The sequence below is a fragment of the Salvelinus alpinus genome, chromosome 5 (assembly GCF_045679555.1).
Source record: "Salvelinus alpinus chromosome 5, SLU_Salpinus.1, whole genome shotgun sequence".
Classification (NCBI taxonomy): Eukaryota; Metazoa; Chordata; class Actinopteri; order Salmoniformes; family Salmonidae; genus Salvelinus; species Salvelinus alpinus.
In genome coordinates, this window is record NC_092090.1 from 17,809,455 (window position 1) to 17,836,422 (window position 26,968).

The 26,968-nt window shown below is 43.9% G+C and overlaps 1 protein-coding gene across 1 annotated transcript in view; it reads right to left on the bottom strand.

Annotated features, from left to right (window-relative positions):
- Positions 1-17,757, bottom strand: part of cstf3 (cleavage stimulation factor, 3' pre-RNA, subunit 3) — a 41,848-nt gene extending 24,091 nt beyond the window's left edge. The window contains exons 1-17 of the mRNA XM_071400804.1: positions 17,569-17,757; positions 16,564-16,665; positions 16,283-16,378; positions 11,932-11,964; positions 11,036-11,133; positions 10,775-10,841; positions 10,631-10,665; positions 10,411-10,537; positions 10,201-10,278; positions 9,940-10,102; positions 8,209-8,318; positions 7,950-8,066; positions 7,407-7,625; positions 7,072-7,174; positions 3,224-3,293; positions 2,776-2,971; positions 2,411-2,564 (exon numbers count right to left, since the gene is read on the bottom strand). Of these exons, the coding sequence (XP_071256905.1) occupies positions 2,411-2,564; positions 2,776-2,971; positions 3,224-3,293; positions 7,072-7,174; positions 7,407-7,625; positions 7,950-8,066; positions 8,209-8,318; positions 9,940-10,102; positions 10,201-10,278; positions 10,411-10,537; positions 10,631-10,665; positions 10,775-10,841; positions 11,036-11,133; positions 11,932-11,964; positions 16,283-16,378; positions 16,564-16,665; positions 17,569-17,595 (1,795 nt within the window). The 5' untranslated portion in view covers positions 17,596-17,757. The remainder of the gene's footprint in view (positions 1-2,410; positions 2,565-2,775; positions 2,972-3,223; positions 3,294-7,071; positions 7,175-7,406; positions 7,626-7,949; positions 8,067-8,208; positions 8,319-9,939; positions 10,103-10,200; positions 10,279-10,410; positions 10,538-10,630; positions 10,666-10,774; positions 10,842-11,035; positions 11,134-11,931; positions 11,965-16,282; positions 16,379-16,563; positions 16,666-17,568) is intronic.
- Between the last annotated feature and the right edge of the window lie 9,211 nt (positions 17,758-26,968).

Sequence of the window (26,968 nt, forward strand, 5' to 3'; positions counted from 1 at the left end):
AGGGGTAGAGGAGGGGGTAAGGTACCTACTAGCCAGGTGTCGTAGCTGGTAGGGGTAGAGGAGGGATAAGGTACCTACTAGCCAGGTGTGGTAGCTGGTAGGGGTAGAGGAGGGGGTAAGGTACCTACTAGCCAGGTGTGGTAGCTGGTAGGGGTAGAGGAGGGATAAGGTACCTACTAGCCAGGTGTGGTAGCTGGTAGGGGTAGAGGAGGGATAAGGTACCTACTAGCCAGGTGTGGTAGCTGGTAGGGGTAGAGGAGGGGGTAAGGTACCTACTAGCCAGGTGTGGTAGCTGGTAGGGGTAAAGGAGGGGGTAAGGTACCTACTAGCCAGGTGTGGTAGCTGGTAGGGGTAGAGGAGGGATAAGGTACCTACTAGCCAGGTGTGGTAGCTGGTAGGGGTAGAGGAGGGGGTAAGGTACCTACTAGCCAGGTGTGGTAGCTGGTAGGGGTAAAGGAGGGGGTAAGGTACCTACTAGCCAGGTGTGGTAGCTGGTAGGGGTAGAGGAGGGGGTAAGGTACCTACTAGCCAGGTGTGGTAGCTGGTAGGGGTAAAGGAGGGGGTAAGGTACCTACTAGCCAGGTGTGGTAGCTGGTAGGGGTAGAGGAGGGATAAGGTACCTACTAGCCAGGTATGGTAGCTGGTAGGGGTAGAGGAGGGGGTAAGGTACCTACTAGCCAGGTGTGGTAGCTGGTAGGGGTAGAGGAGGGGGTAAGGTACCTACTAGCCAGGTGTGGTAGCTGGTAGGGGTAGAGGAGGGATAAGGTACCTACTAGCCAGGTATGGTAGCTGGTAGGGGTAGAGGAGGGGTAAGGTACCTACTAGCCAGGTGTGGTAGCTGGTAGGGGTAGAGGAGGGGGTAAGGTACCTACTAGCCAGGTGTGGTAGCTGGTAGGGGTAGAGGAGGGATAAGGTACCTACTAGCCAGGTGTGGTAGCTGGTAGGGGTAGAGGAGGGGGTAAGGTACCTACTAGACAGGTGTGGTAGCTGGTAGGGGTAGAGGAGGGGGTAAGGTACCTACTAGCCAGGTGTGGTAGCTGGTAGGGGTAGAGGAGGGATAAGGTACCTACTAGCCAGGTGTGGTAGCTGGTAGGGGTAGAGGAGGGGGTAAGGTACCTACTAGCCAGGTGTGGTAGCTGGTAGGGGTAGAGGAGGGGTAAGGTACCTACTAGCCAGGTGTGGTAGCTGGTAGGGGTAGAGGAGGGATAAGGTACCTACTAGCCAGGTGGGGTAGCTGGTAGGGGTAGAGGAGGGTGTAAGGTACCTACTAGCCAGGTGTGGTAGCTGGTAGGGGTAGAGGAGGGGGTAAGGTACCTACTAGCCAGGTGGGGTAGCTGGTAGGGGTAAAGGAGGGGTAAGGTACCTACTAGCCAGGTGTGGTAGCTGGTAGGGGTAGAGGAGGGGTAAGGTACCTCCTAGCCAGGTGTCGTAGGTGGTAGGGGAAGAGGAGGGGGTAAGGTACCTACTAGCCAGGTGTGGTAGCTGGTAGGGGTAGAGGAGGGGGTAAGGTACGTACAGGACAGGTATGGTAGCTGGTAGGGGTAGAGGAGGGGGTAAGGTACGTACAGGACAGGTATGGTATGGTAGCTGGTAGGGGTAGAGGAGGGGTAAGATACGTACAGGACAGGTATGGTAGCTGGTAGGGGTAGAGGAGGGGTAAGGTACGTACAGGACAGGTATGGTAGCTGGTAGGGGTAGAGGAGGGGGTAAGGTACGTACAGGACAGGTATGGTAGCTGGTAGGGGTAGAGGAGGGGTAAGGTACGTACGGGCCATGTGTCGGGGTTGGTAGGGGTAGAGGAGGGGTAAGGTACGTACAGGCCAGTTATGGTAGCTGGTAGGGGTAGAGGAGGGGTAAGGTACGTACGGGCCAGGTATGGTAGCTGGTAGGGGTAGAGGAGGGGGTAAGGTACCTACTAGCCAGGTGTGGTAGCTGGTAGGGGTAGAGGAGGGGGTAAGGTACCTACTAGCCAGGTATGGTAGCTGGTAGGGGTAGAGGAGGGGTAAGGTACGTACAGGCCAGGTATGGTAGCTGGTAGGGGTAGAGGAGGGGTAAGGTACGTACAGACCAGGTATGGTAGCTGGTAGGGGTAGAGGAGGGGTAAGGGACGTACAGGACAGGTATGGTAGCCGGTAGGGGTAGAGGAGGGGGTAAGGTACGTACAGGCCAGGTATGGTAGCCGGTAGGGGTAGAGGAGGGGATAAGGTACGTACAGGCCAGGTATGGTAGCTGGTAGGGGTAGAGGAGGGGTAAGGTACGTACTAGCCAGGTATGGTAGCTGGTAGGGGGAGAGGAGGGGTAAGGTACCTACTAGCCAGGTATGGTAGCTGGTAGGGGTAGAGGAGGGGGTAAGGTACCTACTAGCCAGGTATGGTAGCTGGTAGGGGGAGAGGAGGGGTAAGGTACATACGGGCCATGTGTCGTGGTTGGTAGGGGATCATCTGGCTGGTGTCAGGTTTGGGGTACTCTGGTTTGCGGTCGGCGTCGTCCTTTTGCGTGGGAGCTGATGGAGTCACCACCGTCTCTGTCTGGAGCAACGCCGCCAGTTTGGCACGGGACACGTCCTGCACACACACAGGTTTAAAATCATAGAATTCTAAACAGATATCCTTTACCCTCACATGATTGAAGAGTTGAACAAGAGAGAAACACACAAATGGTCCACTTGTTTCATAGCCATAGATCTGTTTCTATTGAAGAGTCGTGAAGAGACCATAGCAGTCAGAATCATCTTCCTGTGTAAATGTAGCTGTAGAAATGACCAGTTGTACAGACCTTGTATCCGAGAGCTTTGAGCTCGCTGGCAGAGCAGGGGTACAGGTCCATGAACTTGTATCTGTCCACCAGCAGGGCTGTCTCCTTGCCTTCGTACTCGTCCTTGAAGGCTGTGAAACGCCTGCGCTCCACCTTCAGGATACTGGCCAGGTCCCCGATGTTACTCTCAAAGGCCAAGAAACGTGCCCAGATCTCACTGAGGGAGAGGTGTTGACAAACACACAGGCCCGTTAATTAAACAATAACAGACAGATCTAATGTGGATGTTCTATAATAACACAATAACAGACAGATCTAATGTGGATGTTCTATAATAACAATAACAGACAGATCTAATGTGGATGTTCTATAATAAAACAATAACAGACAGATCTAATGTGGATGTTCTATAATAACACAATAACAGACAGATCTAATGTGGGTGTTGTAGGAACATAATTCCTCATACCCAGACTTCTCTGGCGACAGGCTTCCCGAGGTGAGAACACGCTCAAACAGAACTCTGGTGTTGTTGTCCTCTGGAGGGCGGTAGAGAAAGAGGTGAGGCCTTCAAACTCATGAATCTACCATTATGTTGCAGATAATGCCTCAGCATCTGTCTCCTAACTTACAGCATAACACACTATCTACACTGACCAAAAATACACTGCTCAAAAAAATAAAGGGAACACTTAACCAACACAATGTAACTCCAAGTCAATCACACTTCTGTGAAATCAAACTGTCCACTTAGGAAGCAACACTGATTGACAATAAATTTCACATGCTGTTGTGCAAATGGAATAGACAAAAGGTGGAAATTATAGGCAATTAGCAAGACACCCCCAATAAAGGACTGATTCTGCAGGTGGTGACCACAGACCAATTCTCAGTTCCTATGCTTCCTGGCTGATGTTTTGGTCACTTTTGAATGCTGGCGGTGCTCTCACTCTAGTGGTAGCATGAGACGGAGTCTACAACCCACACAAGTGGCTCAGGTAGTGCAGCTCATCCAGGATGGCACATCAATGCGAGCTGTGGCAAGAAGGTTTGCTGTGTCTGTCAGCGTAGTGTCCAGAGCATGGAGGCGCTACCAGGAGACAGGCCAGTACATCAGGAGACGTGGAGGAGGCCGTAGGAGGGCAACAACCCAGCAGCAGGACCGCTACCTCCGCCTTTATGCAAGGTGGAGCACTGCCTGAGCCCTGCAAAATGACCTCCAGCAGGCCACAAATGTGCATGTGTCTGCTCAAACGGTCAGAAACAGACTCCATGAGGGTGGTATGAGGGCCCGACGTCCACAGGTGGGGGTTGTGCTTACAGCCCAACACCGTGCAGGACGTTTGGCATTTGCCAAAGAACACCAAGATTGGCAAATTCGCCACTGGCGCCCTGTGCTCTTCACAGATGAAAGCAGGTTCACACTGAGCACATGAGCACATGTGACAGACGTGACAGAGTCTGGAGACGCCGCGGAGAACGTTCTGCTGCCTGCAACATCCTCCAGCATGACCGGTTTGGCGGTGGGTCAGTCATGGTGTGGGGTGGCATTTCTTTGTGGGGCCGCACAGCCCTCCATGTGCTCGCCAGAGGTAGCCTGACTGCCATTAGGTACCGAGATGAGATCCTCAGAGCCCTTGTGAGACCATATGCTGACACATGCACATTTGTGGCCTGCTGGAGGTCATTTTGCAGGGCTCAGGCAGTGCTCCACCTTGCACAAAGGCGGAGGTAGCGGTCCTGCTGCTGGGTTGTTGCCCTCCTACGGCCTCCTCCACGTCTCCTGATGTACTGGCCTGTCTCCTGGTAGCGCCTCCATGCTCTGGACACTACGCTGACAGACACAGCAAACCTTCTTGCCACAGCTCGCATTGATGTGCCATCCTGGATGAGCTGCACTACCTGAGCCACTTGTGTGGGTTGTAGACTCCGTCTCATGCTACCACTAGAGTGAGAGCACCGCCAGCATTCAAAAGTGACCAAAACATCAGCCAGGAAGCATAGGAACTGAGAAGTGGTCTGTGGTCACCACCTGCAGAATCAGTCCTTTATTGGGGGTGTCTTGCTAATTGCCTATAATTTCCACCTTTTGTCTATTCCATTTGCACAACAGCATGTGAAATTTATTGTCAATCAGTGTTGCTTCCTAAGTGGACAGTTTGATTTCACAGAAGTATGATTGACTTGGAGTTACATTGTGTTGTTTAAGTGTTCCCTTTATTTTTTTGAGCAGTGTATAAAATGAACATGTAAAGTGTTGGTCCCATGTTTCATCCCAGAAATGTTCCATACACACAAAAATATTATTTATCTCAAATTTTGTGCAAATTTGTTTACATCTGTTAGTGAGCATTTCTCCTTTGCCAAGAAAATCCATCCACCTTACAGGGGTGGCATATCAAAAAGCTGATTAATAAAGGACCAGACCCTTTTTTCTATTTTTGCCTAAAATGATATACCCAAATCTAACTGCCTGTAGCTCAGGACCTGAATCAAGGATATGAATATTCCTGATACCATTTGAAAGGAAACACTGAAGTTTGTGGAAATGGGAAATTAATGTAGGAGAATAACACACATTAGATCTGGTAAAAGATAATACAAAAAAAAAAACATGCTGTTAGAAGGCCAAAATATGAGAAAGTGAATAAGAGAAAGGACAAAATATGACTTAGAAATCTAAGCGCAATATAGAATTTGGCACCTAGAGGCAGCAGTGTATGTGCAACGTTTAAGACTGATCCAATGAACCATTGCATTTCTGTTCAAAATGTTGCATCAAGACTGCCCAAATGTGCCTAATTGGTTTATTAATACATTTTCAAGTTCATAACTGTGCACTCTCCTCAAACAATAGCATGGTATTCTTTCACTGTAATAGCTACTGAAAATTGGACAGCGCAGTTAGATTAAAAATAATTTAAGCTTTCTGCCAATATCAGATATGTCTATGTTCTGGGAAATGTTCTTGTTACTTACAACCTCATGCTAATCACATTAGCCTACGTTAGCTCAACCGTCCCGCGGGGGGGACACCGACCCTGTAGGAGGTTTTAAATAGCATGATCATTACACAGGTGCACCTTGTGCTGGGGACAATAACAGGCCACTGTAAAATCTACAGTTTTGTCACACAACACAATGCCACAGGTGTCTGAAGTCGAGGGGGCATTAAATTAGCATGCTGACTGCAGGAATGTCCATCAGAGCTGTTGCCAGAGAATTTAATGTTAAGTCACCCCCAATATCTTTTTAGAGAATTTGGCAGTATGTCCAACAGGCCTCACAACCACAGACCACGTGTATGGCATCATGTGGGCGAGCGGTTTGCTGATGTCAACGTTGTGAACAGAGTGCCCCATGGTGGTGGTGGGGTTATGGTATGGGCAGTCATAAGCTACGGACAACGAACACAACTGCATTTTATCAAAGGCAATATGAACGCACAGATATATCGTGATGAAATCCTGGGGCCCATTGTCGTGCCATTCATCCGCCGCCATCACCTCATATTTCAGCATGATAATGCACGGCCCCATGACGCAAGGATCTGTACACAATTCCTGGAAGCTGAAAATGTCTCAGTTCTTCCATGGCCTGCATAATCACTAGACAAGTCACCCATTGAGCATGTTTGGGATGTTCTGGATCGACGTGTACGACAGCGTGTTCCTGTTCCCATCAATATCCAGCAACTTAGCTCAGCCATTGAAGAGGAGTGGGACAACAGTTCACCGGCCACAATCAACAGCCTGATCAACTCTATGCGAAGGAGACTTGTTGCGCTGCATGAGGCAAATGGTGGTCACACCAGATACTGACTGGTTTTCTGATCCACGCCCCCACCTTTTGTTTTTAAGGGATCTGTGACCAACAGATGCATATCTGTATCCCCAGTCATGTAAAATCTATAGATTAGGGCCTAATTTATTTATTTCAATTGACTGATTTCCTAAAATGAACTGTAACTCAGTAAAATCTTGGATGTTGGGTTTATATTTTTGTTCAGTATATACACGTCAATGAAATAAAGAAACACACAGCAGCGTCTATAGACCGCCTCTGCCTGGGTTTTTATCTAGTTTGACTATATGAGTAATTGATAGAGGATGTCACTGGTCTAAGTCATAGAGAGAATAGGATCAGCATGTTGAACAAATACACTGATATTGGATCCCCTGTAGCCTTCAACACCATCGCTTAACAACTATACAATCTCAATGACTGTTGCCATGGCAGCTACCCGTGGTTGTGTTATTGTTACACAAGAGGGTGAATGACAAGTCTCAATAAATGAATCCGTCACTTGTCACTTACCATTAAGGTGTGAGAGGTAATCGATGTATGCAAGTATATACTCTGGAATGTCTCCATATTTCTTCAAGCCCAGTTCAAATATCTTGAAGGCCACTGATTTGTCCTGTGAGGGAAGGTAACGGAAGACCAGTCAAACATTGAGACAGAATGTTTCCCCTTATATTCTCTTTGCACTGTTGGCACGGGTGTCAGGCTAAGGCCACAGAGACACAGGAACACAGATGAAATCATATATGCATTAATTAATTGTCCGTTTTTGTCCATCAAATGCTATTTTCAAGTCAACTGTTTTCAGTTCTCCATCATCCGTCAACCGATAGCCTATGTATACCCACCTTACTGCAGTAGTACTCCATCAGTGCTGCAGTCACGTAGACGTGGTGACGCGTGCGCATGTCCTCCCGGGCCTTCTTAAATATGATGCGGCCTGACTTGATGCCCTCGGCCCGCCTGCCAAACTTCATGTACTGGATGTAGACCAGCGTGGGGTCGATGTCCTCGATGGCCAGCAGACGGTTGTAGATGCTGTGGACCTTTTCATGCTTCAATCGACTCTGAAAAGAGGAGAGATGTGGGTTAGCTCATTCATCAATTAAATGCCTGTCAAACATTTCCTGGACCTCTATTCAACATCTGTTTATACTGGTTCACACTCCACAACTTAACTCAACACTAGGATTGCTCCGGAATAATCCAATTAATTAGTCTTAATAGGAACGAGACAAATTAATACGTTTGCAGTGAAAGATGCACTAATCATTTATGGATGACAGTCAATTCTACATTTCCTTGGCAACCCTTGACATCTTCATATTATGACCTGATGTTTTGTTTCGGCAAGTGTTCCGTGACAGATGATTGGTGTTCGTGCAGCTCACCTCCTCGTAGTCAGCGAATGAAAAGTACAGCAGCATGTTCTTCTTCAGTAGAGTACCGATGGCGCGCTCGTAGATGTTAGCTGCTTCGTCACTGAACACCTTAGAGTTGTTCATGTCCTGAGGAGTGGAAGAAAGGGGTCAAGTCTGGCATTTAAAAACCATATGACAGTAAGGTCTAAAATATATAACATATCTTTTAAAACGTGGAGGAAACCCAGTTCCAATGAGGACACATTGTGCCATCAGCTGCCTCTCTTACCCCCTTCTCTGCCAGTAGTTTACTGGACTGGTCCAGATACTGGGCAGCCTCATACCACACGTCAGGGTGATGACCCAGCACCAACAGACACTGCTCATAGGCAAACATCACTGCAACACGGAGCACAATTACAACATTAGGGCAACACTGGATTTCTATCAACTTTACTGTGCCTATAAAGTCTGATGGTATAATATATCAAGTTCACACACACACCACCACTATAGTATATGAATCACTGTTCCCCCCCACCACCACCACCAGCTATATGAATCACTGTTCCCCCCCACCACCACCATATATATATGAATCACTGTTCCCCCCCCACCACCACCATATATATATGAATCACTGTCCCCCACCCACCACCACTAGCTATATGAATCACTGTTCCCCCCCCCCACCACCACCAGCTATATGAATCACTGTTCCCCCCCACCACCACTATCTATATGAATCACTGTTCCCCCCCCACCACCACTAGCTATATGAATCACTGTTCCCCCCCACCACCACTAGCTATATGAATCACTGTTCCCCCCCACCACCACTAGCTATATGAATCACTGTTCCCCCCCACCACCACTAGCTATATGAATCACTGTTCCCCCCACCACCACTAGCTATATGAATCACTGTTCCCCCCCACCACCACTAGCTATATGAATCACTGTTCCCCCCCACCACCACTAGCTATATGAATCACTGTTCCCCCCCACCACCACTAGCTATATGAATCACTGTTCCCCCCCACCACCACTAACTATATGAATCACTGTTCCCCCCCACCACCACTAGCTATATGAATCACTGTTCCCCCCCACCACCACTAGCTATATGAATCACTGTTCCCCCCCACCACCACTAGCTATATGAATCACTGTTCCCCCCCCACCACCACTATCTATATGAATCACTGTTCCCCCCCACCACCACTAGCTATATGAATCACTGTTCCCCCCCACCACCACTAGCTATATGAATCACTGTTCCCCCCCACCACCACTAGCTATATGAATCACTGTTCCCCCCCACCACCACTAGCTATATGAATCCCCCCCACCACCACTAGCTATATGAATCACTGTTCCCCCCCACCACCACTAGCTATATGAATCACTGTTCCCCCCACCACCACTAGCTATATGAATCACTGTTCCCCCCCACCACCACTAGCTATATGAATCACTGTTCCCCCCCACCACCACTAGCTATATGAATCACTGTTCCCCCCCACCACCACTAGCTATATGAATCACTGTTCCCCCCCACCACCACTAGCTATATGAATCACTGTTCCCCCCCACCACCACTAGCTATATGAATCACTGTTCCCCCCCACCACCACTAGCTATATGAATCACTGTTCCCCCCCACCACCACTAGCTATATGAATCACTGTTCCCCCCCACCACCACTAGCTATATGAATCACTGTTCCCCCCCACCACCACTAGCTATATGAATCACTGTTCCCCCCCACCACCACTAGCTATATGAATCACTGTTCCCCCCCACCACCACTAGCTATATGAATCACTGTTCCCCCCCACCACCACTAGCTATATGAATCACTGTTCCCCCCCACCACCACTAGCTATATGAATCACTGTTCCCCCCCACCACCACTAGCTATATGAATCACTGTTCCCCCCCACCACCACTAGCTATATGAATCACTGTTCCCCCCCACCACCACTAGCTATATGAATCACTGTTCCCCCCACCACACCTCTCTTAGTGATGAGTGTCTGGTCCTCTGTGCGGAGCGGGTTGCTCTTCTCCCATTGGATGTACTTCTTCCACATCTCCACCTGCACCGCCTCCTGGGGGGAGTTCTGGGGGGGCACCGAGGGGGCGTTCCTATCCAGACCCTTCATCACAGTCTCATATTCCTGAATAGACAGTTTTACATCAGCTCACAATCATTAAATCATTTACCAGACAGTATGAATCCGTTTACCTCATCATAGTGTGTATGTGAGTACCTTACCTTGGCCACTCTCCTAGCGTTCATGTAGTCTCTGCTGCGGTCCTCAATCATCTTCTTGGCCAGATGTACGTTGATGCCCTGTTTGTACAACACCAGGCTACTTAGCACCACTGACAGATGAGATCAATGGCACACGAAAGCAATGTTCTGCTACCCCTCATGTGGTTCCTTATTCAGCCCTCCATATGAGTCATAGGTCATTGGTCTTACCTCCTCATACTTGCTGTAGTCTCTCCAGAGCTGCTCGATGTTGATCATAGGGTTCACACAGCCCCTCTGGTAGACCCTGCGCACCGCCGTGATTCGCTGGTTTTCAGCGTACGAACCAACCGCCTCACTGGAAGAACACAAGGCTAGGGAATTAGGGACTTGAAGTACTTTTTAATGAACGAAAACAACAACAAAGTATTGTGTTAAGAGCCATACTTACACTCCTTTGAGGAAGTTGATGTAGTCCACCCATATCTGAGGGGAGAGCAGAAGAATTAGAGATCATGGCTTGGAAACCCATTTCTGATTGCATATTTTTAACAAACTTGTTATAACATTTAATTGCCAATATACTTTGATTTACCTGGTAGGACATGATCTCCATGCCGATTTTATCCAGCGCAAAGTCATACGCCTGTGCCATCTTCTCTCTGGTGATGGTCAAGCAGGGCTGGGTTAGGACTTGTGTTACATCACAATATCAAGACATGCACTGGCAACATTTGTCAAAATAGGGTGTTGTGTTACCACTGTGAAATGCATTGGTGAATGGTTAAGATTGTGTGTGAGCACAGGAAGAGCCCGTCCCCCTCCAATTCCTTTCCTGTGTAACAGGTGAACCTACTTGTAGCTGGGTAGCTTTCCTTTGGTCTCTCGGACGTAGGAGAGGTAGCATTTCCACAGGTCGATGTGCAGCACTTTCATCAGACATCTCTGAAACAACTACAGCAGGAGGGAAGGGCCTCGTTTCACTTTCACGCATTCAAAAACATATCGGTCTACTGAAAATTAACGCTTCAGACAACAGTGTGCACTCAATCATTCCCCACGGTCATACTGAGAAATAGATACGCTGGGTGATTTGTAGTGTGTTTCCGTGTATAAAAGGGGAAGTAGGGGATTCTCTCTAGGGAGGGCTGCCTAATAGAAAGTGACCTAATGCCTACCCTGGCAGGAGAACCAGCGGAACAGAGCTCACTGACAGACAGCAGCCACACTGTACCACAGCTGGAGATAGAAACAGCAGTGTACACAAGGGTTTTGCAACGTGCTGCTGCTATAAAAGACTGAACCCACCTTGGTGAAAATGAGAACTACTTTTCCTTTCAGTTTCAGGGGATGGTTAATAGACAGTACCAACATAGTAAAAACATCTGCACCAGACAGAAAAGTTTGAGCTGCTAAGTGTTTAGTGTTGCCTGTGGGTTATCAATACATGTTCTGTGACTTTAACAAGTGGCAATAAACAATGATTTTCCACTCTTGTGAATTGTAGATTTACTGTTGTACTGCAGTAAAGCATGCAGCTACATTTTATGGGTTTGGCTTGATCCTTAATATATTACAGAGGTGACTTAAATGGCTTCTTCAGTTGTTAAGGGCAACACTGGATGAGTCAGAACCATGTTGGTTTCCATCCAGTGACAGGGAGGTGGAACCTCCCTTAGAATAAACCAACCATGGCAGTCTCAGTCCCCTGTAAGGCCAATGGGAGGGGACTTTGGTATGATTGGCACTCACCTTTTCTACCTTGTCATAGTTTTTTGCCTTGATCTGTGGACAGAGTGTAAACGAAGTGTTAATTCAACAGGCAGGTGTTTCCATTGTATATATGGACAAACAGGCATGCATGCAAACTCCCTCTGACACACACACATACAATCCCTTTCAGATCAACAAAGTGAATTTCACACAAGAAAGACCATTTCAAGATCAATTTTGTAAGATATGGGGTTTATTCTCATTGTACATCATGGACCATACATGAGTCACATGAGCAAGCGGTTGTAAGAAAAATGGGGTTTGATGTTTAGACATTGTTCCATGGGGTAAAGAACACATTTTCCCATCTGTGAATACCCACCCTGCCCAATAAACTGTAGGCTTAGAAAAATAAGCTCAATAAAAACTATAAAAATGACATTTTCATCAGCATATAAAAAGCAATCATATATTAGCCCCTTCACTACACTGGAAAAGACCACACTCGTGCCAATCACTAAACATGTTACTGACAGTCAGCCTGGCCAGACATCAAGGGGACTCATTGGCTGACAGTGGCAGGAAAGAGTCTCCACACTGGCAGGCAGCTGATGTTGGGTGGGAGAGGGAGTCCTCAATCAGTTCTGTCCCTACTGAAAGCCCTGTGGAGTTCCAACTCTCCCTCTACACAGGCCTGCCAGCATAGACCAGTGTCAGCTAAGCATAATGAGAAACAATCTTTACTGGAGCTACCGGTTGGCCCTGACAAACGGCCTGTCTGACAGGCACAGGTCTCCCAACGCAGCAGCCTAGCTGCATGTCCTGTACCGTAGGCCTTTTTTTGTTGCAATTGCAAGGCTAGTAGCTCCTAAAAAGTTGATGACAAAACACACAGTAACAAGAAACATTCAGGTGTTTGAATGGGAGAATACATTTGAACTTGGAATGAATCCTGCCTCAATAATTCTCCATCTGCTTCTTTCCCTCATCAATTCCAAGAGCAATACAGAGGAATGTCACTAAGCCCACAAGTTGGCTTTCAGCTTATTGTTGTGCAAGCCACTTAACACAATCACTGATTAGAGGGGCTATCAAATAATCTGTCAACGTTAAACATTGCCTAGGCCTTGAAGTGTAAGGCTTGAATAGAAGTACTTTTTCAGGAATAACAATACTCAGCGCAAGAAAATAACTCATTCAATATGCATACATCTAGAGGTGGAAAGTATCATTGCAAGATTACAATTAATAATTTCACATTTGTTCAAAAAGTCAGATCCTAAAGAGAACTAGGCCTATGTCAAATGTAGCCTATGGAATTGTAGTGTTAGACATGAAAAATAACACTAGTTTTACACAGACAACATGAAACAAGATTGGTAATAAACAATGATTTATTGAAGTAAAATCACTAGAGATAAATCAACATAAAAATAATACACAGAAGACGTAACCCCAGCCGTGACAGCTGCAGGCATAGAAAAGTACACCCCGTGACATAGCTTTAGGTAGGCTACATAGATAAAATCTCACATCGAGGGCAGACACGCACACAATCTGTAGCCAGCATATATTGTCATTGTATGAATCTACAGCAGCCCATGGCTTTAGCGTTCACTACCAATAGTTTCAGCGTCTCACTCAGTTGTTATTCCAGCTACAACATGAGAACCAGACCCCGAAGACACTACAAGAGAGACAAAGTCTACTAAAGCACGTTGTTCTATTTCGGTGCAGGCAAAACAGTCGAGTGGGGAATTAAATATGAATCAATCCATCCAATTGTCTAAAATTATTGTTTAAATCTCAACCAAATAAAATACATTCTATTAGTAATATGGGCTTTTATCAGGAAGTCACAACAATCCAGGCTACTTGAAAGACCCAGGCTTAAAACCCCAAGAGCAAGCCCATCAACACAGAAATACTGTTTAACATATCCATAGATATAGCTTCCACAACACGCCAAACTATTCCAGTTCTTCATGCTACCATCAGTTCTCTATCAAATAAGCAATCACATTACAAGCACAACATCACTAGGCCTACGACCTAACTCGCACTCAGCAGCCAACCCCAAAAAAACATGAACTAGGAAGGTAACAGGCACAATTTCTATGTGGGATAATCAAGAGCAGCAGACCTAATGCATTCTTTAAAATGGGATTAGGTATGGGAATGGTTATGGGGAAAGGAGGTGGTTGTGAACTGGACTGCAGTAACCATCAACACCATAAAGAAAAAGATGCAATAAGTCACAGTAGAGAATTCTGGTCATTTGTTTTATTAAACAGTATGCAATTTAAATTCACTTTCTCAACAAACCGCAGGGTACAGTCATATTGAGTACAACGCAACTTATGCATTTCCTTATTCTTGTGCATGCACAGATCAACCACTTGAGTTCACCAAGGTGAGTGAAACTGTATTGAAACGAAGACAAAAACCACAAAGCAAGTGCAAAATGTGCCACAAAAGGTCAAATCTGACCCAGAACCAAGACAATGGTCCCCTAAACTGCGATGTGTGAATTCACAAGTTAAACACCTGAATTCCCAATACTGGATTGTTTCTGTATAACTCTTTCACAAGCACACGTTATTTTCTTGAAAGGTTAGTGAAGAGGTCAGACATTCAAACGTATGATTTGTTTTCTACACATTAGATCCAAACTAGAATGTTGATGTTACTGCAGTAAAGAAAAAGGTTACAACTACCATATTATTTGACAGGTTGCGGTTAAGCTCAAAACAACCACAGCTTAAAAAAATGAGTTAATTTTTTCCCGGGTTGCTCATGATGTTGAGGCAAATGAAACTGGGATAAAAAGACTGCGGCAAGCTCCATTTGACTGCAGTCTAGAAATAAATCAAAGGCTACCCAAACTGGAAGGGGGAAAAACTATTGAATAGTTTTAATGCAAATGACCTACTTTTAACTATGGTACATAGCTATAAATAAACGAAGTCACAATGTACCCAACTCCTCACGAATGTGCACGGTGCAAATACCCCAGGGTCTAGTCTGATTGTATTCCAGTTACAATACACCTACAAATAAGGTGACGGTCTGAACATTAGAGACTATTAGCCAATCTGGTATCAAATCAACCCTTAGACAAGGGGTGTCTAATTCCAATCTTGTAGGGCAGCAGTATGTGCAGGCTTTTCCCCTCTAGTCCAGAACCAACACACATGGGTCACGTTCTGTAGCCACAATTAACAGGGGGAAAAAATACTTTACCCAGATTCAACAACATGGAATCAGGTGTATTTGCACTGGGCTGGAACAAAAGCCTGCATACTGCCGGACCAAGATGGGACACCATGTTCTAGTCAATTCCTGTAGATGTGAAAGGAAGCTGTGGGTGTAAGCTGGCTCCGTGAAGCATTACCTGTTCACATACTCCCACTCAATCCCTTCAGACCTACAAGAAGTGAGGCATGGGCTTGATTTTAAACTGGGCACATGAGCTGGTCTCCTCCCCAGACTTCTGTTCACCTGCTGTAGACAGCCCAGGTCCCAGATGACTAGTTCGGATCAGAGCTGCGTGTAGTGGGCATCAATTAATGAGGCTTGGTCAGTCATGCTTTTAACTCACACATACTTACCCACTTTATCCACCTAAATAAGTGGATTACAAGCATCCATTTGTATGTCTAAAACTAATGGCATACTAATGAAATGATGGAGCTTATGTAGGGATGGGGTTTAACGCTCATCTAAGATGTTGGCAATATGGCGTGATAAGGGTGGGGGGCAGGAATGAAAGCAGGTACCATCCACAAAAACCCAATGTCATTTTGTAATTTGGGTGAACTATCCTTTTAAAAAGACATATTGGAGTAATGTGGATTCTTTGCTGGGTCAAAACCAGGGTGAACATCAGCCTACATAAACAGGGATCTACAATACTACAGCCTTCGTAGTAAACATAGGTCACTTGTTGGGGGGGTAGGGTAGCATAACTGTGCTGGAAAAAAATGTTAAGTTGGACACAACATTCACTCATACGGTTTATGATCAAAAACAAAAATGACCTCAAAGAAATGACACAGGAGGCAATAAATAGACACGACAAGTGAATAAAAGGCTAAAGCACTCCAATACCATTAAAAAGTTTTAATGCTGTTGCAGATCAAACATGCAACAAATGCACTTAACCCCATTTAAAGACGTAGAAAATAGTTTTTTTCCCTACTGAGGAACATACAGTCTGCGTCCTGAAAAATAAATGGTTAGATGGTAACCTAAACCCCTCGTACTTTAAAAAAAAATACCATTGAGATGAAGTGGACCTATTTGTTGTGTGAAAGTCACATTGTTGATCCTGTTAGGATATGTACGCCCATGCACACATGTAGTTGTGAGAAATGTATAAAATATTAACCTCCGCTTCAATGAATAGTTTCCAGAATCTGCCCGAGCTTGGGAACTGGGCCACAAGTCGTTCATACGTCTTCCTTGCTTTGTCTATTGGTTGGTTCTAAAAGGGTAGAATGCATTTACATGTACACTTGTTGACAAACAAGTTGAAACAGTCCTATATGACACATTTGTAATTTTTCTGTTAGATCCCCACCCACCACCCTCTTGATCCCCACCCTCTCCCCCTCCCTTGACCCGATCGATTACCCCAGGTAAGAGGAATGCAACCCTGAGTCACTAAACCTGTGCTTCTCGAATCAGAATGCTCCATGCGTCAAGGTCATATGGGTTTTCTTCCAACTTCTTCTCTGCTTTCTTAACCTTCTCTGGGATATACTCAGCTGCCTGCAAGACATAAAAAGATGATTGGGGTTACAGACATGCATACACTGCAACAAGAGGTGGCTTGGGAAAACAAATCAATCAGGGTGCCAATATTATAGACAATTTTAAGAGTACATTTTAGAAGATCTCGTTCATAATAGACCCACTACACTTGTTTCCAGTTTGGACTACTTTATTTAGCCACATAAGAAACCGAGTAGGACAAAGGCAGACACGAGGCAATGCTTGCTTGTTTACATGGTTAGCTAGTTGGCTACTAAGGTAGTTCGCTAATCATGTAAACATGTTACACAACTTCTAACACAGCTAGCTTATGGAGTAAACGGTGCGCTCAATTGTTTAAATGCAATACAATGTGCACGCATTGCTGCATACGCTTTGGCTAGTTAGCTAGCGTAACAAAAAAGCGCGGCCCAACAGCAACAGTAATGTTACCTAGGTAGCTAACTTCAGCTAGCAAGCGAAATTAACTCGTTTGTTCTCAGCAACAGGCCAAAAGCTAACTAGTATACGCTAACTAGTCGTGTTAGCATGACGTTCAGACCATATTAGGTCGTGTTATCTATCTCTCTTGTCGTGTACAAGCTAGCTGACGTTTGTTGGTCGACTGACATTAATTTCTGACCAAAATCATTGGCAGGTTACCTAGCTAGTACGCAATGAGCTTAGCCGCAGATCTCTCAAAAAGGCAACGTAATTAAGTAGTTAACTATTTTCACTAAAATATTGTCAATAATGTGTGGTAGCTATGTAGAAAGCGCTTCAAATCCATAGATTCTATATTAAACGGTATCTAGAGTGTAGGCCTAGTTAGCTAACGTCAGTGAACCACCATGCAACACGAGTGAAATTGTAACGTAGCTAACTAGCAACCGTTCGCTACAAACAACTGAAATGCTCTACCTGGTCGGCGGTTGCTTCCGTGGACATTACTGGTTACGTTTAGTGTACCTATATTACAAATTTTAACATAGAAATATTTAATTAAAAACAGCTATATCGCATGACTGCACGACGACTCCAGTAGCTATGAACAGTCTGCCCACTGCTGTGACTGGCCGTTTTCTCAAAATGGCGTGGCAGAATGCTCACTTCCTTATGTTCTGGAGGATGTAACCCCTACAGACAAAAAAAAATCACATTTGAGGTTGCTCTGTACAGAATTTTAATGTTTTATATATATGGATGAAACCAATATTTAGAGCACAAAAAAGCTATTCAATTAACACATTTTAATCACTAATGTAATATCTTTCATAGGATATCTGGGTCATTGAATTAACACATTTGAATCACGAATGTGATTAATCTCTTTGATAGCTATGACAAAAACAGTACAGTATGAAGATAGACTATAACTGCTTCTCCAATAGAAATCCCCGATCACATGTGTCATGTCATGGCGACGTTGACTAGCAAAAACGTCAAATCAAAGGCATTCCTTCGATATAAAGTTGTTTTTGACGAAAATTAAAACGTGTCAGTTTGTCACTTTCACGAGTTGAGTAATAACATGTTCAACCACTTAAAACATTGGTTTGATTCTTGATTGTACCTTTAGATTTTGAGAAAATTAACAACTAAAGAATAATTTTTCACTTTTCTCATTGACTTCTCAAACCCCCAACTCTAGCCTGATCTGTTTGGTATGTTTTGCAAGCGTTCCCGGAAGTCTCGCGATGCGCCTCTAGGTTTAGAAACTCCGTGGCTATGACGTCTGGGTCCGAAAATTGTCTGCATAGCTAGTTTTTGGGATTTATTTATCATATAAAAACACATGAGCTGATGCACACCCAGAATAATAGTTTGTGTGGAGGTGCTGACTAACAGCGAATAAACTATAAACTATCAAAATAAAGAAAGTCGCACATTTCATGTATAATATCCCAGCAATTGAATGGGTATTTCAGGCACAGTGATGCCGAAACGTTGGTAAATACCCATTAAATTGCTGGGAGATTATACATGGAGTGTGCGACTTTATTTATTTTGATAGTTTATAGTTTATTCGCCGTTAGTCAGCACCTCCACGCAAACTATTATTCTGGGTGTGCGTCAGCTCATGTTTCTTTTTTGTAATATATTTTTAAGACAGCAGAGGGGGACAGAATGCAAATCAACACTATGATTAAATAAACAGACCATATCAACCGAGCCCAGAGCTCATCATCATCCGTACACGTTCTGCTATAATAGTAATAAAAAAAAACATTATCTGCTGTAATTTGCACTCACTGCAGGCATTGCAATGCTCACTTTAGGAATGATTAACGAGAGCAGGTCCATAGGGGGACTACAGGGTGTGAGACGACTGACTCCTACTTCACGTTTAACGGCCATGTCAACTGCAAGATAGTATATGCGAAGGAGACCCTTTTTTTAGGCCAAAACACCATAGACCTACACCAAACAGCTGGTCAGGCCATTATGGTACAGACTTCCCACTCAATCCAGGTCTCTGCTGATTTACTTTTTCTTTAAAATGAACATTTATTTGCCTTTGATATTTTATGTTGGCAAGGTTGGGGAGTGACTGATTACATAATCAGTTACATTTAAAACCTATTAAAGAAAACTGTAACTAATCAGTTTTGTTACCAGCAAACATATTGCAATCAGATTACATATACTTTTGAAAAACTAGATGATTACTTATTGGATTCATTTCAAATTCAGAAAGGAATGTAGGCTATATAATGAATTGATGTAGGCTATATAATGAATTGATGTAGGCTATATAATGAATTGAATTGAGTGCTATTTATTGGCCCCTAGGTTTGTTAGTGTGGTGCTACAGTGACAAAATATGTCTGAATTCCCTGCAAAGACTGGGGAGCTAAAGCCGCTGAACAGACAGGTGCAAGGGCTTACAGGGCAGCGAGAGGGGAACCCTACAACCCTCCTCACACCTGTTGCCTTTACCAGCTGAGGCCACTGGCTGAGCCAAGCCAGGCCTAGAGTTTGGTTTGTCCCCAACGGTGGGGCTGGAGGCAGGGACAGGAGCTGTCACTGCCAGAGATGGGGGCTGGGATTGACAGTTGCCTCTTGTTGGATTAGGTTGCGGTTGAACCCCAGTTGGCCACCTCAGACAGTGAGGACTCTCTTTGTCAGGCTGCTGCCTCCAGGCTGTTTGTGGATGTGTTGTGTATTTGCTTGTCGCTTTCAGGAAGAAGAAAAGAATATCTACAAGATTCCACTTTGTCTTCAGAACATTTCTAATGGCTGCTCTGGGTGGTCTTTGTGGAACTCTGCATTCAGACTGCGTGTGTGACATAAATGTTCTGAATTTCTGAAGAAACTGTAGAATAAACTTTTAGGGCTAGGATTGTGCTTTGTCTACGTTTTGGCTCTGTGGTGAATGTATTTACTTAGTCTTGGGTACACCACTGAATCTTCTATTTTTATAGATCTCTTTTTGTCCATGACATGCCAATCATTAACGCAAACAGCAGAGACACAGTTATTAAGGATGAGCTGTAAGTCTAATCAGACAGATGGGTTGTCTATTCAGTCTTATTAAGTTCAATCTCCTGACCTCCAGACAGTGGCTCGCCACACTATGATTCAGGGTCTTTCAGCTCCAATCCAAGAGGGACACGATGCTGGATCCTACTGTCCTCTCATCATCATTTGATATGGAATGAGGTGCCAGGTGACAAGGCAATCTAGCACATCATGAGTTAGTTAGTTATGTTGATCTAGGCCTATAAAGTGTTGAGTAGAGTGAACCAGCATACATTGTGGCCTTTGAGTGAGGACAGGACTTGAAAGCCGCCTATAGCCTGGTCATTGCTGTTTAGAAATTAATGAGACATTAGCTGTTGCTGATGATACATTTTCCCCTACAGGACAACCTCCTTTAGCCGGCAGTGCCCAGCACATGGATGATCGGTCAAAAACTCAACCAAATCAGACTTAGCCAGGCTATACTCAAGGATTTTATTTCAAGTGCCAGACCAGATGAGGCAAGCAGATGGTTCTGTCATTTTCCAAATATATGTGAAAACAAGCTGGACAACTATGAAGCCATTTGACCAGCCATGTGTGACCAGCTGACAGGAGACTCATCTTTGCCACCAGGAGATGGCAAACTTTTAAAAGTCTGTTAACCCATTCAACACTAAGTCCATAGAACACTTCCTTTGTCCAATATCAATCAGTGCAACAGTTATGTCAGCTGGAATGCATGATGAAAATAGAGATTGGTTAAAGGGAATTGTTATTTCATGTTGGCTCACTTTAGTTTGTTGCGGGGAATCTGCAGAATCTTCCACAGTTGTTTTGTGAATGGCTTTTTATGCTTCATGCAGTTCCTGACAGCTGGACAGAGCAAGATGTCTGAGACAAACATGAACAGTTGCTATGGCAATCATATTGTCCATGTGCCTATACTGTAGTGTTATTGTAAGGCAGCATGTCAGATGTTTGTACATTTATGTCTCTGCCTTTCATTGGTGTATCTGCAGTGGTGTATGGGGAGATACGTTAAGTTGATGTCAATGACATCATGCAGAAAGAGTGGGCTTCAAGCTTTGTTTTGTTTTGCTCCCTGAGACCATGTCCAAAACAAGCCCAATTGCAAGCCCACGTGTTTCTTTAGGAGAGAATATTACAATTTTAGAGTATTTCCAACCCCTGAAACCGTTCTTTCCCTGCAGTGCCTCATGTGCTGCGGAGTTGGTCACTGTGGTAATGGCAGCCATTGATATTTGTCAATGTAACTCATTTTTATCAGTTTCCATTATGTACACTGAATTCCAAATAAGGAACTATCGACAACAACATGTTCTATAGCAGGACCTTTTGAGAAAGAAGAAGGCAGTTTCCTTGGTAACTTGCATATCAATGATCCCTCCTCCAATAAATACCTTGGAGGAAGATACAGTTGGTGACCATCAACACATTTGTGGATTATTGTACAGTATGTCCCGAAGAAGATAACACACATTATTTTACACAACTTCTACTTGAGTTATTGCTTTACCGGTGAAGTTTTATAAAAAAAATAAGTGTGAACATTTTGCTGGAATTTAGAAATACAAAAAAGTATGAACATCTCTGTAACATGTCACAGTTGTAAACCTAGAAAGAAATCAGCCAAACATTCACAACTGTACTGAACAAACATGAGAATGTATTTGGAGAACAAGTGACTAATAGTCCCATTGGAATAGAAATAGATTATAAATATTATGAAACACCTTTAGACAAGCTTCGGTACATTCTTCGGTATGTATAATCTTTGAACGCATATCAGTATGGACAATTTTGAATTTAATGACATTTCTGTATTACTTGTCTTGAAGCATATTACTTTAAACAGGCACCTACATTGCAATTTCGTCTGTCATTCATTTTAAAGATAAAACAGCTTATGAGAATATGAATCTAATGTTATTTAGGGAAGAAAATATTTTTGTCTTGACCACTGCATCTCCAAATCCTACGCATGTACGCATGAGTGGCCCTGTCGCCCATTATAAACATGTTGACAGCTGCCACATTGTGAACGCGCTTTTCATTGGGCGCGCGCAGCTCGACTATTGATTCGTCTAGTCTAGCTCAATGCCATCAACTCACAAACATTTTTCACACAGCCTAGGCTAGACAGAGCAGAGGGACATGTTGGAGACAGACAGAACGGGAGTATCTTTCGGGAAGTAGGGCTAACGTACGCCCTTTCAGAGATGGGCTTTCTCGCCCAAAGAGGCAAGAGAATAACTTGAACTGCAGAGTTACATCCTGGGCTAAATTGGTGTCATTGAACCTTTATATGCTCAAGTTATTTGAAGTTTAAAATGTGGGAGATAGGGGTGTTGTCGAGAGCGAGGTCTCCCCTCCTGTTGTCCAGGACAAGATGGCAGCAGTGCAGGCAAACTCTGCATGGTATGGGTATATAGCTAAGTCCACAACATGTTCAGATAAGCCCTGAATTCTACGTATTGTTACTCTATAAGAAGGTAAGCAGTCAGTTGTATTATCTTTGATGCTATTTGGAAGGATAAAAATGTAGCAAAAAGATTTGGGAAATGTTTATGATTACAATTATTAGTTGTATCTACCGTTAGCTATATAAAAAATGAAGGCAAGCCAGCTAGGAAGCAATAGTAGGTTGTATTTCTGGCGTACGCTGTGAATTGTATTTGTTTGTTATAGTTAGAGCTTTTTTGTTGTTAGCTACAGTAACGTTAGCTATTTAGAAGTTTGTCGACAGGAAGCCGAGCTAACGGTACTAGTTAACTGTTGGCTAACTAGTACGTGTTGACATGTTCATCAATGTAAAATTAGCCTATAGCTCCAATACTTGTCAGAATATTGACAAGTTCACCATTTACCAATACCTGTAACGTTTACATGTAATTGAATACCGTAGTAGCTAGCTAGTTCAATCACATCAGGTGTTATTTAAACAGGTCTGTCTGTGTGATATTAGGCTAACAATGCATCTTCAAGGTGTTTTTCTAATACAGCCAGTTGGTTTCAGACAGTCAGCTATCTAGTTTCACCCACAGCAACCCCCTCATAAACGTCACCAGCCTTTGCTGTTTCCAAGCACGGAATTATCTCATGCAGAAGTAGTCACCAGGGTATCGTCACGTCTGCCATTTAAGAACAGAGCAGATCAGGGACCAATTTATCTTCACTGTCACTGGGAAAATCCGAGGTTGAAATAGATGTGTGTGGGATTAGCATACATGGTAAATTGCAGTTATTTCCTCACTCAGTTTGTTCCCCCTCCTCCAACCCTCTCATGTACCCGGCTCTATGCCACCTTCAAAACAACCAACCCACTCCCCCAGAAACATCTTGGCAGACGTTTCTTGATCCTGTGTTGACACACATTCTGAAAAATGACAACTTTCATGAACATTCTTGTTTCATGGCCTAGCGTACTTTACATTGATCCTGCCAGTCTGACATCGATATCTGTTCTTGCCTGGTTTAAACTCACCACCACCCCCCTTGTAAAAGCACAAACATCTCGGTTAAAGAAGGGTTGAAGGGGCTCTGCTCTGTGACTTCCTTGCCAGCACTTTATTTGTACTAAGAGAAACTAATGAAGGCACTAAATGTACCACAAACCCAGGCTTGTTGGTAGTGTAAGAGGCATTGGATGGAGGCTGAATGGGATTCTTATTTTATTTTTATTTTTTTAAGGTCAGACAATCTGCTCTTGGCAGGGTTTGAGCCAGCCAACCTTTTCTGGCGAGAGTGATAGCTTGAGAGTGTTCGGACACCCTGTCCAAAGTCTTCTTGTCTCTTGAGTGAAGTGTTCTCACAATGTGCTATTTCATGCAACAACAAGAGCTAATGAATACCCAGATTAATCATTTAAGGTGATTAGCGTGTTTAGCAACATTAGCCGTTGCTATAAGCCCTGCTGACACATACTTACTCTACCACCTACTGCGTGCCCCCCAATAAGTCAAAATCAGATTTGTTTCTTTATTTTACTAATCTGAAAGCGGTGCATGAGTGGATGCACAACTTTCGGGAGAGTGAGAAGGGGATGATGCCTTGCTCACCATCTCGTGGTCTCCTGATTTGAAGCAGCATACTTGATTAAGTTGTGGTACTCGTGATCTTGCTTTGAGTGTGCTTGTTCAACCCCGCCCCTCTATCACCCCTTGGGCATTAATGGAAGAAGGCTGTTGTTTTTTTACCCTGAGCTCATTCTGGTATGAAGTCAAACAGTGGCTTAAGGAAGTGGACACATGGTGTGGACACAGGGCAGCCTGTGTCTTCAAATCAACGTTTATTGGTCGCGTACGCAGATTTGCAGATGTTATCGCTATGCAATGCTTGTTTCTAGCTCCAACAATGCAGTAATACCTAGCAATACAAAAACAATACACACACAATCCAGAAAAATAAAGAAATGAAGAAATATCAGAATGAGAAATGTCAGAGACCGCAATATAAATATATAGGCCTATACATGGATGGATAGATAGATATAGTGTTTTCAGACCCCTTTTTCCACATTTTGTTATGTTACAGCCTTATTCTAAAATTGATTAAATTGTTTTTCCCCTTTCAAATCTACACACAATCACCATAATGACAAGGCAAGAACACATTTTTGCAATAAATAAATGACTGAAATATCACATTTACTTAAGTATTCAGACCCTTTACTCAGTACTTTGTTGAAGCGCCTTTGGCAGTGATTACAGCCTCAAGTCTTCTTGGGTATGATCCTACAAGCTTGTGACCTCCCTGACCAAAGCCCTTCTCCCCTGAATGCCAGCTCTAGGAAGAGTCTTGGTGGTTGCAAACTTCTTCCTTTTAAGAATGATGGCGGCCACTGTGTTCTTGGGGACCTTCAATGCTGCATACATTTTTTTGGTACCCTTCCCCAGATCTCCGAGACAGTCGCAATCCTGTCTCGGAGGTCTACGGACAATTCCTTCGACCTCATGGCTAGGTTTTTGCTTTGACTTGCACTGTCTGCTCTGGAACCTTTTTATATAGACAGGTGTGTGCCTTTCCAAATCATGTCCAATCAATTGAATTTACCACAGGTGGTCTCCAATCAAGTTGTAGGAACATCTCAAGGATGATCAATGGAAACAGGATGCACCTAAGCTCAATTTCAAGTCTCATAGCAAAGGGTCTGAATACTTATGTAAATAAGGTATTTCTGTTTTTTATTTTTAGTAAATTAGCACACACGAACAGTTTTCGCTTTGTCATTATGGGGTATTGTGTGTAGATTGAGAGGGAAAATGTAATTTAATACATTTTAGAATGAGGCTGTAACGTAACAAAATGTGGGGAAAGGGGTCTGAATACTTCCCGAAGAGTGTGTGTGGACAGTATATGAATAAAAGGTGTGTACAGGAGTAGTTGTTATATAGGATGATCCATTACTAGAATACACTATATACATATAAAGTAAGTAAACATTTATTAAAATGACCAGTATTCAATGACTCTATGTACATAGGGCAGCAGCCTCTAAGGTGCAAGCTAGAGTACCAGGTGGTAGTCACTGTTCTAGCCAGCTAAGGTTCAGGGTCGGGTACTGGGCGGAGGCCGGCTAGTGGTGACTGTTTAACACTAATGGCCTGGAGATAGAATGGTGATTCTCGTGAAACCCGTTTTAAACATGTCTGTAGGCAATTGAGTTACAAAACCATGATGCATCTGCAAAAATCAACTATCATTCTCAGGATTAAGACGCCTAGTTTTCTTTTAAATACATTTTACATTTTTGCCTGAATTTTGTACATTTTCACACCAAATTATCATTACTGAAATGCGTACAGATAAAATTGTATACTAATTAAAGTTGACATTAAACTATAATTATTACCTACAAACAAAGTGGACATGTCTCATTCCTGTAAAAATTCCAATCAGTTTTTAAATAAATGTTTATTCACCCATGATGCATCATCTAGAGGAGTATTAGAAGTGAAGTTAATTAATTTGCTTGTATTCCTCCAGAATGATGTTTTTATTCTCAAACACCCCCTTTACCCCACTAGGCCTTCTCATTACCAAAATGGCTAAAAAGCTGAATTTGGTGAAAGGTCAAATTTAACATTTTAAATATGTGTATTTTCAGTGTTTGTTTTAACTCGGGCCTTTTTAAGGGAGCAATGTTAAAACATATTAGAAATTGATTTGTTCATTACTTTTTTAGACTGTTGCGGTAAGAGAATTTTGTATAAATTGTGGTAAAATGCATAATATCTGATCCAAAAACAATAATTATGAAATAAATAAGTACAGATCCTAATCTGTGATCAGAGGACATTTTTTATAAAAAAAAATATGGGTCAAATGTCCGTTTTGTAAGTGACCCAGAAGTTGTTCCTCCGTCTGACCTTTCATGCACCCGTATTGTCTACGGCTTCTATATGGTAGCGGGGTGAACAGGCCGTGGCTTGGGTGGCTGAGGCTCTTGATGATCTTCTTGGCCTTCCTGTGATACCGATTGCTGTAGATGTCCTGGAGGGCAGGCCTTGTGGCTCCAGTGATGCGTTGGTGATGATGCGTACAGCCTGACAAGATGTTCTCAGTGGTTCATCTGTGAAAGTTTGTGAGGTTCTTAGGGGCTAAGTCAAATTTCTTTGCGCCTTCTTCATCACGCTGTCTGTGTGAAGTGACTATTTCAGGTTGTCAGTGATGTTCACTCAGAGGAATTTTAAACTTTTGACCCTCTCCGTTGATGTGGATGAGGGCGTGTTCTCTCCGCTGTCTCCTGTAGTTCATGATCAGCTGCTTAGTTATTGAGGTAGAGGTTATTTTCTTGGCACCACTCTGCCAGAGCTCACATCCTCCCTGTAGGCTC